At 32.2% G+C, this 13,927-nt stretch overlaps 1 protein-coding gene across 1 annotated transcript; it reads right to left on the reverse strand.

Annotated features, from left to right (window-relative positions):
* Window positions 1–12,909: 12,909 nt before the first annotated feature.
* On the reverse strand, window positions 12,910–13,245 carry LOC121751799. The gene has a single exon (XM_042146594.1). It carries the CDS (start codon window positions 13,243–13,245, stop codon window positions 12,910–12,912), a length of 336 nt encoding a protein of 111 aa, XP_042002528.1.
* Between the last annotated feature and the right edge of the window lie 682 nt (window positions 13,246–13,927).

Genomic DNA, 13,927 nt, shown 5'->3' on the forward strand with positions numbered 1-13,927 from the left:
GTTAGTGAATGCAGGAAAAACGCAGATCACGATACAGAGAATTTACGTGGTTCGATTTACTGAGGTAAATCTACGTCCACGGGGAAGAAAAGAGGGCAGAGTTGTATTGCTTGATCTGTTTTCTACAGCTTACAATACAGACTTGCTATTTTGTATTCTATCTCTAGAGATCGAGAGAATGTAACCCTATCTATCAGATCTAGGTTCTATTTATACAAAGGACCAAGATCATGGTATGCAGCTATTTACTAGGTAGTGGATGTCGTGGAGATCGTGGCGATCTTGCATGGGTCCACTATCCTGCATGAGTTAATGACTGCTTGACACCACTAAATAGATCGTGGGTGTAGTGGAGGTCGTGGAGGTTCTGCATGAGTCCACTATCTCCCAGTTCGGTCGAATACTGAGACCGAACTGCTGAATTATTGCCGAGCAGCTTTTGCCGATCTGAGAGTAGAGCTTGATGCCGACCTGAGAGCAGAGTTTGATTGGTTGGCTTTTACCGAGCTGTAGACTGGGGCCGAACTCTTTGGTTGTGCCGAACTGAACTCTTTAGTCATGCCGAACTGATACTCTTTCTTGGGCTTTATTGCTGTTGGGCTTGTTTAGTACGTACTCCATCAGATGTTTATATAAAATTAGTTACTAAAATTTATTACTCTATATTTTAACTTAAAATAGTACTAGTACTAAACTTTATTATAATAAGAGTAATTCTAGCTCAAGACCTTAACTGGAAATATTGCAGGTTTGAAACTATTTTATTTTATTAGTCCTACTTATTTCAACGTGTCAAAACCTTAATCCAAATATTGAACGACCACCTAATAATTGAAAATTACATTAAACTTCACTAGACACTTCTAGATTGTTTGAAAAATTAATAATTTTGAAAATACATCTCAATTCACTTTTCAACAAAAAGATGTTGGACATTGTTCTTTTATAGGAAATAGGTCATTTGATATGTATTATACTATAATCGTAATAAAACGATAACCCTAATTAAAATGCTACTCCCGTCCGTCCACCATTATAAAATCGCATCGACCAGGCACGAATTTTAAGAAATGCTATAGAAATTAAGTGAAAAAAAGTTTAGTAGAATGTGAGTCCTACTTTCATATATTAGTTTTAAAATAAAATGTATGTGTGAGAAAGTTAATATAATGTGAGGTCCATTATAAAAAATGATAAAAGATAAATGAGACTTGTATTGATGGACGGATGAAATTAGCAAAATAGGACGTCTATTGATGGTCGAAAGGAGTAGTTATATATAACTTCATTTGTATCATCTAATTTTTTGATCCATCTATTAGGGGTCCTCTTGTAATGCTTATAGCACCATAATTCACAACTAAAACTAAATCTACACTCTTGGATTTTGAAATGAGTGGATGAGATTAAAGCTCACAAATTTCAATAAATAGTAGATAAAATATCAACAAAAGGGTAATATCGGTATTATGTTATAATATGATCATTTTTGCGGGTGTTTTTTTTTATATCAACATAATGTATTACAAATATCAACAATATGACATGAGAATATTAATACAAGTATAAGAAATTATCAACACAGTTTTATTGATATTTTACCTACGCTATATTGAGATTTTGCATACACTATATTGAGATTTTTTTTGCATTTGTTGATAAAATCTGTTTATCAACATGTACGAAAATTAAAATATAATTTATCAAATTTCATCACCCGAACATCGTCGGAACATATGCAATTGAGATCTCGTTGGAATGCTTATAAAATTATCTTTAATTTGATATATTTTTTGCAAAAAAATAATTAAATCGAGAGTTACGTAAATTTAAAGTTTTGAGATGATTTTGATGTGAGAGAATTGACATTTGTACCCTTTAAGTTTATTTAATAACTATTTTAATTTAAAATATAATTCATGTGGCATTATTTCAACCACTAGATCTCCTAATTTAATGACCAAGATTTAGTCTTAATTTATGATTGCTAATTAGTTAGCAATTGATCACTTCCCCATAATTTATCTTGCTCTTTTTCTAACGAAAAGAGTAGTAATGAAAAATAATAGGAGTATTAATAATAATTATTAGAAACAATGATATGTTAGGATTGCGATTAAATTTGGATAATCCATTTTCATATAATCTAATGATCCAATTAATAGTACTGGAATGATCATCTAAGGAAGAGTTTTTTGCCTAGTTTGATTTAACCCATATACTATAACATTGTCTACATAAAATCCTAAATAAACATGACAATGATTTAGAGTCATTAGTGATATCTTTTTCTTCAATTGTTCATCGAACCAAGTAGTACAAAATAAATTAAACTGGCTCTTTATGAACTTTAGCCACCACCACTCACCAACGCTCTATCTCATATGAAAATTATTTAATTTTTCGACAAAAATATGGTTTTAGTTATAAATTTATTGTGCACGAGAATTTGGACCGAACAAACATTTCAGTTTTTAAGTATTTCATTTGTACCCTACATTTTGCTTTACCAAAAATTTAATTCCACGTACTCATACCAAAACGACCGCCATTTCATCAATTTATCGTTGCGTTGAAAACTAAAACTTCTCAACCAAATAAGATTTTCTAATTCTATATAAGCTCGTTGTGAATTCAATTTGAATCACATGAACCAACAACTTTGATTGTTGATATTCAATTTGTTCATTATTCCTTGTTTATTTTGGAGCTATTTAACTATCTCATTTTAGATTTTAGTGTACCATTGGAGATGATCTAAGAGCATCCGCAACGGAGGACGTCGGACCGGCGTACCGGACGTCCGCCATTAGGTGTGCGAGGGGCGGACGTGGACGTTGGCTGCCGACACCGCAGATCCGCGGCTTTCCGACCACATCCGTCGGGACGTCCGTCGTGACGTCCGCCATTGCGGTGCCACAACGGACTTCCCGGCGGTCGTCCCGATTTTTAAATTTTTTTTATTTAAAAAAAACTCTATATATACGGCTCGTTGCAAACTCTATATATACGATTTTTTTAAAAACTCTAACACATGTATTATCGCCCGAAATGAATGTCTAAAATAAAAACATATCATACCCCTTCGGATAGCGACAAACTATAGAGATTCAAGGCATAACATGTACTTTGTTTGAATCGTTTTTTGGTTTGGGATGGTTTTTTTGGTGAAATATGTACTTTTTTAATATAAATATGTATGTTTTTTTTATAAATAAAATCGTTGCATTTTTCCCGTATTCGTGTCAAAATTTTAATTCCGTAAATTACATATTTGTGAATTTGTGAATTTTTATTATTGTGGATGTCCACCGGGATGTCCTTGAGGATGTCCGCCATTGTGCAGTGGGATGTCCTTATGACGTGGCAGTGCAGTGGGAGGCCCTTATGACATGGCATAGAGTGTTTTTGGGATGTCCGCCGGGACATCCACGCCACGCTGGATGCTCGGAGTTATATATGGATACTTAATTATTTAAAAATGGTACGGGACAGAGCTATATGAAGATATAGGCCCACAAGCCCACCTATAATTTTGAAAATTACTGGAGATATTTTAATAATTTTATACTATAAACACAATAATATAAAACTATTATTAGTATATAATTATCTAAATAATACAAAGTCAAAACAAAAAACACAGAATATAGAGATAAGTTGAACACGAATTGAAGGACGAATAAAAGGTGTTAATTCCATTTTTTAATCTATAATTACATCTTTTATTCGTTCTCCAATTTATGTTTAACAACTCTATATTTTGATTTCTCTCTCCAATTATATTTTTATTTAATTTTTGGTAATTTTCATTTATTCATAAATTAATTTTATGTTTAATTAAATATAATAAAAATGAGAAATAATAAAAATATGTGAATAGTGTAATGCCAAAAAAAATGTATAGTAGTAGTATTGAAGAGTACGTGAATAATGCAGCGATAAGAACTAGTGTCGAAGAGTTGTGGCCCTTATGAATGCCTTTATATCTCAAATAAAAATGTCATTTCTCCTATTCAAATGAAAAAAAAAAACAATGTCACATTACTATAGTGAAATGTCCCATTTTTCCTATAATTGTTCTCTTAATTCAGTGTTGCTAATTGGAATTCAGTGTGCAATGAAAATGACTTGATTCGGAGGATCGCGACAACAAGAAAGAGGTACACCAAGTACCAATTTCAATAATTGAAGAAAAATAATTCCTAGCCATTAAAAAAAGTGTAATAAAATAAATGGAGTCTTGTTTTTGGATGAAACATCAAAATAGATTTACATATTAAAGAAGGGTAGGTCCATAGTTTTTAAAAGGATGGGACGATTTTGTGTGTCACCTTCCTACAACAAGAAACCATGCCCAAATTAAATAGCCAAAGTTGAATGTCATCCATTATTGTATCACACACGCTTTCTACACTTCTACTTTTTAGTCTTCCTTCTTCGAGTGACATCTATATTACTACAATAATATGGATACATAAATTTAATTACGATAAGGTATTGATTAAATTAATAGCTATTTTGATTTTTGATTTACAAATTCTAGCTAGGGAGCCCCGACTTACATTTATTAATAAGGGAGATATTGACTTTTTAACATAATAAAAACAACTACATTGTTCTTATATATACTTTATTAAATTTTGACTTCAATGCAGTCGGTTAACGAAGCTTAAAACTTTTTACTATGTATTAGAATGCGAATTTTAAGTTATTCTGATACGGAGAACATTTTTGGTGTCGTCCGCGTTTACGGCTGGAATTGCAACACTTCTTAAAAACACTATCTCATTGGTATCGTTGTTGATTTATAACCTATCAATGATTACATTCATCTATGTTTATCCATCGTCAATATATATGATAAATAAATAAAAAGTCTTGATGATTACTTGTTAGTAATACTCTCCGACAAGTTATAGTGAGTGAATTCAGTTGAAAGTGCCAAAGGAATTGAATTTTTCTCCAAGTGGCTGGAACATTATTTGATTTTGTCATCGTTTGATCGAATGTGTTTAAGATTATAGTTGTCAGACTTAAATACAAAAAGTGGGGGTCTGTCTATATATGCTTAATTCTATTATTTATATACTCCTACATGTCAACTCTATTTATCTATAATTACATGGTTTCAAAAACTGTAGTGTATCCATGAGGCGACATGCACATATAGAGCCTCATTAGAGTTTAATTTTTTCAAGCATATTTTCCATTAATTCAACCTAAAGTCAATTAATACACCCGTTATACAAGTATTTTATATATATATAAAATTAGTTTTTCGTTATTATTATAATTAAATATAATATCCTTATACGTTTTAAATTTTAAGGATATATATATAGTCAACAAAATATACGAAGTATAGTCTGTTTGAGATTAGATCATGATCATCAGATTCACAGATTAGATTAAACTAAAAACTACTCCTAGTTAAGTATAAGGATAATTTCAGGCTATCCACTTAAGCATCAAAATCAGATTTGATTTTAGTATTTGACTAGTTAAGTATAGATTTTATGAGAGAATAAAGTTGATTTGGTTATCTGTTGTTAGTTTAATGGTGGATGACATTTATAAGAGAATCGAGATTGAGATGCCATAGATTTATTTTGTTGCATGGGTATTAATTTATGTTCCACAACTATTATAGGGTTTGTAGATATCTTATAAAATTCCCAAAAAATAAACTCGTCATCCATCTCAATAAATATTTTCATAATCTTATAAGTGACAATCTTTTTATCAAAATAACTACTCCATTTATTGATAAATAGACTTTTAGTTTTATCTATCTTCCATTTTTTCCCTTTCTAACTTATACTCACTCCATCCCATTAAATATGAAACATTTGTTTTTCGGCACAAGATTTTATGTAGTGTTGTTTTGTTAGTTAACGACAGAGAGTAAAGTAAGAAAGAAGAAAAAGTAGAGAGAGTGTTGTTTCCATTTTTAGAAACGTTTTATTTTTAATGGGACAACCCAAAAAGGGAAAACGTTTCATTTCTAATGAGACAGAAGGAGTACTAATTAATTCAATTATTAAAACATTTTCACAGTTTACAAGCTCTTAAAATACGTTTAATTAGCTGAACTATAATTTTTTTAAACAAAATGAAACATATTAATATTTTCTACAAATTTCTCCCGAGGAATTCCCCATATAAGTACTACTATACAATAAGTATACCACAACATTATAAAAACTGGTTCCCAAAAAAAGTTTCACCGTCCAAATTTATTCAAAACAAAAGTATTAATTTCTTTGAAAAATATTATCTAATTTAAAGAGCATTTAGTTGAGTATTACGTTTTCCTAAAAAAGTATATTTACCAAAAAAAGTATTTGATTATATATTAATGGGCGGTAAAAAATATTTGCACTTGACCTACTATATGTATTATACACCAATAGACATTAGTATTTAAAACGACTATCGATATATGCAATCAAGAAAATATTAACTAACAAAACAACTAAATCCAACCAACAAATGAAACCTCTCCATCTATTAGCACAATATATTAAGGCATACCACTGCAAATCTTTTATAATTAAATAATTATTAAGCACAAGCTTTTATCCCATACTTGATTACAGCTATTACCTGTTGATAGGGGGAGCTATCACCATGAAATAGACTTGCATATTATTGAAAAAAGTACTATTAATTATAAATCTTACTTTAATTTTTTTTGTTGGTCCCATTATAGTATTGACACGTCTTTTTAATTTGATCACCAAATAAATAAATAAATAAAATGTTGAGCGATCTATTCAAGATTACACTTTTTTTTGCCATATTTTCGGATCGCATATACAGACTAATAAACACTTTTTCAAGTATATGCTGATTATGAATTGGATATCAAGAAAAGTCCAAAAACGTTACGCACGAACCCATTTATGTTTATCGAATTTTAAATTCAAAATTAGATGTATAGAAAGATAAGTAATGTTCCACCAAAATTACTTGCTTCTTTAATTAATTAGGTTCTGGATTTCAGGCTGGTATTTGTTTTAGCAAATCTTTTTGGTGGAGAAGATGGGCTACAAACTAACAAAAATGTAAAAAATTGCAATTTTCTCTTTGTTTCTGGTATTTTATTCAAACCAAATGAACGAGCAAGAACTAGTTTACAAAACAAAGCAAAAGATCAAAAACTCGGTATAACACCCTAGCAATTAAAGCAGCCCCAATTTGGACCTTCTACTTACATTATATTCACATGAAAAATCATTTGATGCGTGTATATCTTTTTAAAGTAGTAGTGTCTTTTATTTACCATATTGTGTTTTATATAAATTAGTCAAAACACGCATGTGTACGAAATGAAATTAATGACCAAATTCAAGCAATTAAATGAAAAATAAAAAAAATGAAAAAATAAGGTGATCATGTCGAAGTCAAACTATGGCTGCTTATATATATATATTCAGATGAGACCTACAAACGAAAAAGTCGCATTATATAGATTAATTGTCGATCTACATTTAAAGCATTAATGGAACACGCTTATTATATATACAACACATCATATAATACTAATACTATGTGCGACCCTAAACCAGGTCCCCTACAAAACCAGGCAAGAATTGGAACCCCCTTTTTGATTTAGTTTTCCTTCTCCCTTTAGTATTTTTTAATGAAAAAATTATATGAATATTTAAAAGAGAGATATTTGTTGAACAGTATGGCTGTATGGGCATGTATATTGTACCTGAATTTCATAATAATAATGATAATCCGGTCATTGGAGGGAGACATGAAAGGATAGACTAACAGAAGAAAATTAATATCATGAATTTGACCAATAGTTATGCACATTATCATGATTTATTACCAAAAATTATGTACAAGAGGATCATTTTAGTCCGAAAAGTCTAGACATTTTTAAACTTGGATACAAGAACTTGTCAGACGTGACTCAACTCAAAACAAAAAAATGAAAATAGAAGGAATGCATGAAAACAAAACGTAATAAACAGTTGAATCAAGGAAAATTGAGGAAGACCTTTTTCCGCAAGATGAGATATGATATTGGTTGTCATCTTAGAAGTTAAAACGATTTCGTCTTATATATGTAGCAGCACCGCAGATAAAACGAGGTCCGACGAACTTAAAGAAGCGAAGACAGAGCTTCGACAGTAAAATAGATACAAACCTAGACCCGGTCTCAGCACATTGCATCAACAGATGCGGGCGAATGGTCTTGCGTATTGACTATTGTAGCTCATCACTTGTGCGTATAACTATTAAATTTAGAGATAAAATCCCATATGAACTTGATCAATGAATATAATGTTCATTAATCAATATGATATACACATTTATTAACCTGTTCTTAATAGTAACTCAGACTCCATATTCAAGTAATAGACTTTAAACCACTATTTTAACTCACCCGGTTTATATATACAAAGTTCATCTACTCAAAATGTAGGCCAATCATAGTATATAGTTTAATTTCATTAAATTAAACACTTTATCGTTTGAACAAGCTTCCAACATATGTCTAAGTTTAATGAAGCAAAGACAAAAAGAATATATATTTGGTGGCATCCGAAGAGGAAAAAAATGAGTGGTTAATTTTGAATGAATATACTAGTGAAAATCCTTCCCACCCCACAATCAATTTCCTAACTAAATTAATTAAATACTTTGTTGCAAGTTGTGGGGTGGAAACCACTCCAAAACCACTTTGTGATGATGTGATCAAATCCAATGACAAGTGTTGAATATTATATGTTTCATAATTGAGTTTAATTAGAGACCTGTCCATAGATTAGCCGCAAGAGTTGTTTTTAGTTTTTGGGATAAGACCACCATTTGCTACGTAGCGACAACTTGTTCCCTTAATTAATTAATCACTAATCACTAAATTACCAAAAAGATCTTGACTCTTCAAATATCATAATTAGGGAAACCCCATTCCATTTTTGGCTTATTCCCTTTCCTAATTATCGGAAAACCAAATTTATAGTATAATCCCATCTTCTCTCTCTTAAGTAGTAAGGGTCGCTTTCATTCCAAGTCATTCTTCGACTTTACAGATACCATTCTCAATTAATTAAAAATTACCACATTAATTAACCTCTGTAATTAATTAGTGTTTATAATAAAACAAAATAAGCAGAATCTATGGAACTGTAGACACGTGCATGAACTAACGTACGCGTGCATGTACGTTATACGTACATACCAAAAATGCTGCTGACGTGGAAAGTGATTATTTTATTATTTTTTGGTTCCTTTTGTAAAGAAAGTATAAATAATTAATTAAAATAATGGCATGGAGGAGCACTGAACCGAAGCAGCAGGAGTTAAGATGTGATTAATTAAATTAATCAAAGCCAGTTGGCGTGATTAGCGATTAATTAATCTCTGACATGACACTACTGCTGTTGTTTAAATCAATTTAGAGTAAAATTTATTTAAATTTTGGAGTATATATATAGCACGTCGTACGAATAAATTATTAGGATCCAACTATGAATGTCTCATTCCCAGATCAAAGGGGTGTAAATGAATATAAAATGTTACTACTAATCTCGTGCTTAAATTTGGATCAACATGCATAGTTGTGTGTTTTAAAATTGTAATTAAGGGCTAGACAGTAAGACAAGTTTCTGAAATTTTTTGGGTTAAAGTAGTCTAATCTGTTGGCAGATAATTTGGTTTAACAAGGATTTGAGGAGTAAATATATCATTATTCCATAATTAATAAGACAACATTTTGAAATCTGGCAAATAAAATTGTAGGCTGTCTGATGGTGTTAAGGTGATAGAAAGTAGTACACTAAATTTTCAATCTTCAAGCACTTTTGCACATATCAATTTTCTTATCCTCCCATATTATCAGTTTCGTTTTTTTCGGCATCCTATACCTAAATAGGGGCGGAGCTAGGAATTCTACTTAGGAGCGGCAATGAACCAAGAATGTGATATCTTTCTTGGATGGGGGCTCCATTCCGGCAGTTTGATAAGAAATTATGGATGTCAATGTTCTATGTTGTCTCGTGGTCTATTTGGAATATAAGAAATAAGGTCGTGTTTCATGGGTTCAAGCCTAATTGGGAATTCGAGAAGAAGAGGCTCTTATGGCGGCTTGGTCTGTGGATACGTGGATGGTGTTGGGACTTTCCATTCTCTCCAGAACAAGTGATGGATAACCTATACAACATTAGAGGATGGTCGGAACCAAAGCATGCACGGAAAAAAGAATATCATTTTCTCAAAGTAAGTGGAATAGAGTGGAACACACGCAGAGAGCGAGACTACGATGTCCACATGGGGTTAGCTTTCTTCCTTTCCATTTTACAGGAGGTACGCGACTGTTGTGGGTATGTTGGCTTTTTTAGCTTCTTGTGGTTGTGATGTAATGCTAGTGTAAGGTTAGGCTAAGAGTTTTTTCTTTGTCTTCGCCGTCTTGACTTGGTATGCGTAGTGCTTCAAGTGGCTTTGATCTGCTGTTTTGATGTATTTGTTTTTGGTTTTATAACTCTCTGCTCACCTCTTGTTGGGGCAAAATTATACTTCATGAGAAAAATTAGATTCATTGAGAGGGGGTATTTATAAACAAATACGAATAAAGTTCCAAATTTATCAAACAAAATATAGTACATGTAAAAGTTTGAGACGGGGCCAATGCCCCGCTAGGAGACCAAGTGGCTCCGCCACTGTACCTAAATAACTTAGTCCGCATTTACGTGTTGAGGTTCTGAAGCTTCTCTGTAGTTCGAATTATCTATACATGTTTGACTACAAAACTTACTACTACTATAGATGATGATGACGACAAATTATGAGTTACAAAAGATTTAAATTTGAGAAATTACCATTTTTCTCTTATCCCAAATCATCTTGAGTCATTTTGTTATTTGATAAAAGTTAAAGTCATTTAATTCCTAATTAACATAACTACTTGCGCTGATTTTTTTTTTTTTTTTTTTGTGACGGCAATTCAGTAAATAATGATGAAAGTAAAATTGAGAAATTGTAGTTAAGTTATGGTAACGAGCACTGCTAGAGTTGTCAATGGGGTTGGGTTGACCTGATTCAACTCAGTCAGATTCGATATGAGCCAATCCAAATCTGATCCATCAATAAAACGAAACGAATTTAAGCTAAATTCATTGGTTGGAAATGCAATTCAATTATGACATTTCTACTACTCCTATAATTTAATTTCTCAGTCAAATGGGCTACTATTAAAATTGACTGGGGATGAAGTCAAGGTATTGATTAATTATACAATCATCACTTAGTAGTTAGTAGCTTAGCTAGCTAGACCCATCAATTGTAAATTTGAGGCACAAGTAGATCAATAAACATTATAATATATTCGATTTCTTAAGCAATTGAAAACAGCCTAGTTAATCCCCTATATAAGAGTTCAATATTAATTAAGTTCAATATTAATTAATACTAGTATCACGCCTGTGCTCTGTGCACAGATTAATGGTATATTTTTAAAACATTTATTTTTAATTTTAAATTAATTAAACAAAATTAGAATCAATATTAACAATAAACAATATGAGTAACAATTTTAGTTATATGAGAATTAAAAATCTATGAGCATAATAAATTTGAAACAAATCACATAATATAATGTTTAAACATTAAATCATGGAGTAGGAAGATAAAAATTTATCACAATAAAAAATATAATTAAAAAAATGTTAAGAAAAGAAAAATATAATTAATAAAATGAAAATGAACGAAAACATAATTAAAAAGAACAAAATTAGCCAACCAAAGAAATTGAGGAAGCCTCGAGCTCACTGAGCATGGTGTGGAATGGTTCCATGGCGTCAAGCTTTCCTCTTATGGTAAGAGCAAAAATAGTATGCTTTAGTTTTATAAGGTAAGTGGGTATGTGTGGATATGCTGCCTTTAAATAACATATTTATAGGCTAAAATATTATGCATGTAACCCTTGTTAAAACTCCCACCCACTCCACTGATTTTGAGGCTCCACTTTGTATTAATAGTGTGATGACCAGGAATTCTACAATTATATTTAATAAATATAACGTCGAATACTTTTCAATGATTTTCTATTAGTGAGATTTATTTATTTGTTACCATATTATTCGGCTGAATTTGGGGATAAAATTGGGCAATATCAATTGAATCAAATTATCTTTGCTAACCTTCCATTCACTCACGTTTAAATTATATATTTTTAATTTAACACTTAATCACACGTTTAAATTATATATTTCTCCAAAACTCCCCTTTTATTGCTAACCTCCCACTCACTCACGTTTAAATTATATATTTTTAATTTAACACTTATTCACACGTTTAAATTATATATTTCTCCAAAACTTCTCCAAAACTCCCCTTTTATATATTGTATAGATATCAAGTTGATCTCATTTGATTTAGCAATTATTATCCTAAAGGGCTAAAACCATTACTATACGAAGTACTGTTATTGCTTAAATGGGGACATAATATGTAGTTTTCGAGTACAGTATACAAGATCAAGGACACCCATAGTTTATTTATATACTACTGCTAATGCTATATTCATATATCTTCAACATTTTTTATAACTCTGACTTAATTTTATTGACTCGATCGATGTACTATAAACAATTTTGAATTCAGTCAATAGTCCATGATACCATTGCATGGTTGGACATTTTATATAATAATATTTCTTGTCAATTTATGTCGAAAAGTTGTTCTATATGAATAATGTCAACATATTAATTAGTAGTACTACTATAACCTATATACTTCCTTCGACTGAGTTGTGATCAATTGAAATTTTTTTGTCTAATTAAGAATTGAGATGCATTATCAGTCACTCATTTTTATTAAATGTAAAGCCTGAACCGACAGCAACACCAAGCACATGATCCCATACCCGACCCGATCCGCATCCCCGCCCTACTCCTGCACCACCAGCATCTCAAACATCAGCTGTATCGCGAAGAAACAGACCCCAATCACCATGAACACGGCAAACGCCACCCCCATCTTCCCCTTGATCAGATCCTGGCTCTTCGTCATCGCGTTGATCCCATAGCTCTCCTCCAGCACCGACACCACCGTCACCACGTGCCAGATGATCGTGATGTATAGAAATTCGATCAGGTAAGCCGTCGCGAAGGCGATTAGAGACAGAGGCCCGATTACGTCGATCTGGTCTAATAAAATTGCGCCGACGATTAGGACGACGTTGTAGGCGAAGATGATGGCGAAATACCAGATGAAGGTGACCATGAGGCGCTTGCAGACGCGGGGGACGACGCTTACGGTGGCGGAGTAGGCGGAGTAGAGCCAGGCGGCGAGGACGGGGCAGCAGCGGGTGCGGTGGAGCTGGGCGGAGGAGGAATTGGGGTAGAGGCGGTGGTGGGGGTTGGCGCCGCAGGTGGATTTGATGTTGCGGAAGAGCTGGTCGGGGAGGTCGAGGGGGCAGGCGGAGGTGTCGGATTGCTCCGGGAAGGCGGGGATGGTGGGGATTTGTTATAGCATTTGAACTTTTTGCAAGCTTAATTATTGATACGTTTATGGAATTGGAAGTTTTAGGATTTGGATTATCAATTGTGTTGGATGTGAGCTGAATTGGGGAATCAAGCTTAATCATAATGCACTCTAGGTGTTTCGTGATATTCCCCAGTTGGGAATTAGTTGCTAACTACATATACAATTCATATAATGTCAACTACATATATAATGTATGTCAATTACATATATAATTTATGTCAACTATACACATATATGTGAACTACATATGCAATGCATGTCAACTACACACATATAATGCCAACTATATATACAATTCATGTCAACTATACGCATATAATGTCAATTGTGTGTACAATCCATGTCAATTACATATATAATTCATGTCAACTATATACATATAATGTCAACTACATATATCTACATATGTAAAACGTTG

Source organism: Salvia splendens, chromosome 10 (genome assembly GCF_004379255.2).
Source record: "Salvia splendens isolate huo1 chromosome 10, SspV2, whole genome shotgun sequence".
In the NCBI taxonomy this organism is placed as follows: domain Eukaryota; kingdom Viridiplantae; phylum Streptophyta; class Magnoliopsida; order Lamiales; family Lamiaceae; genus Salvia; species Salvia splendens.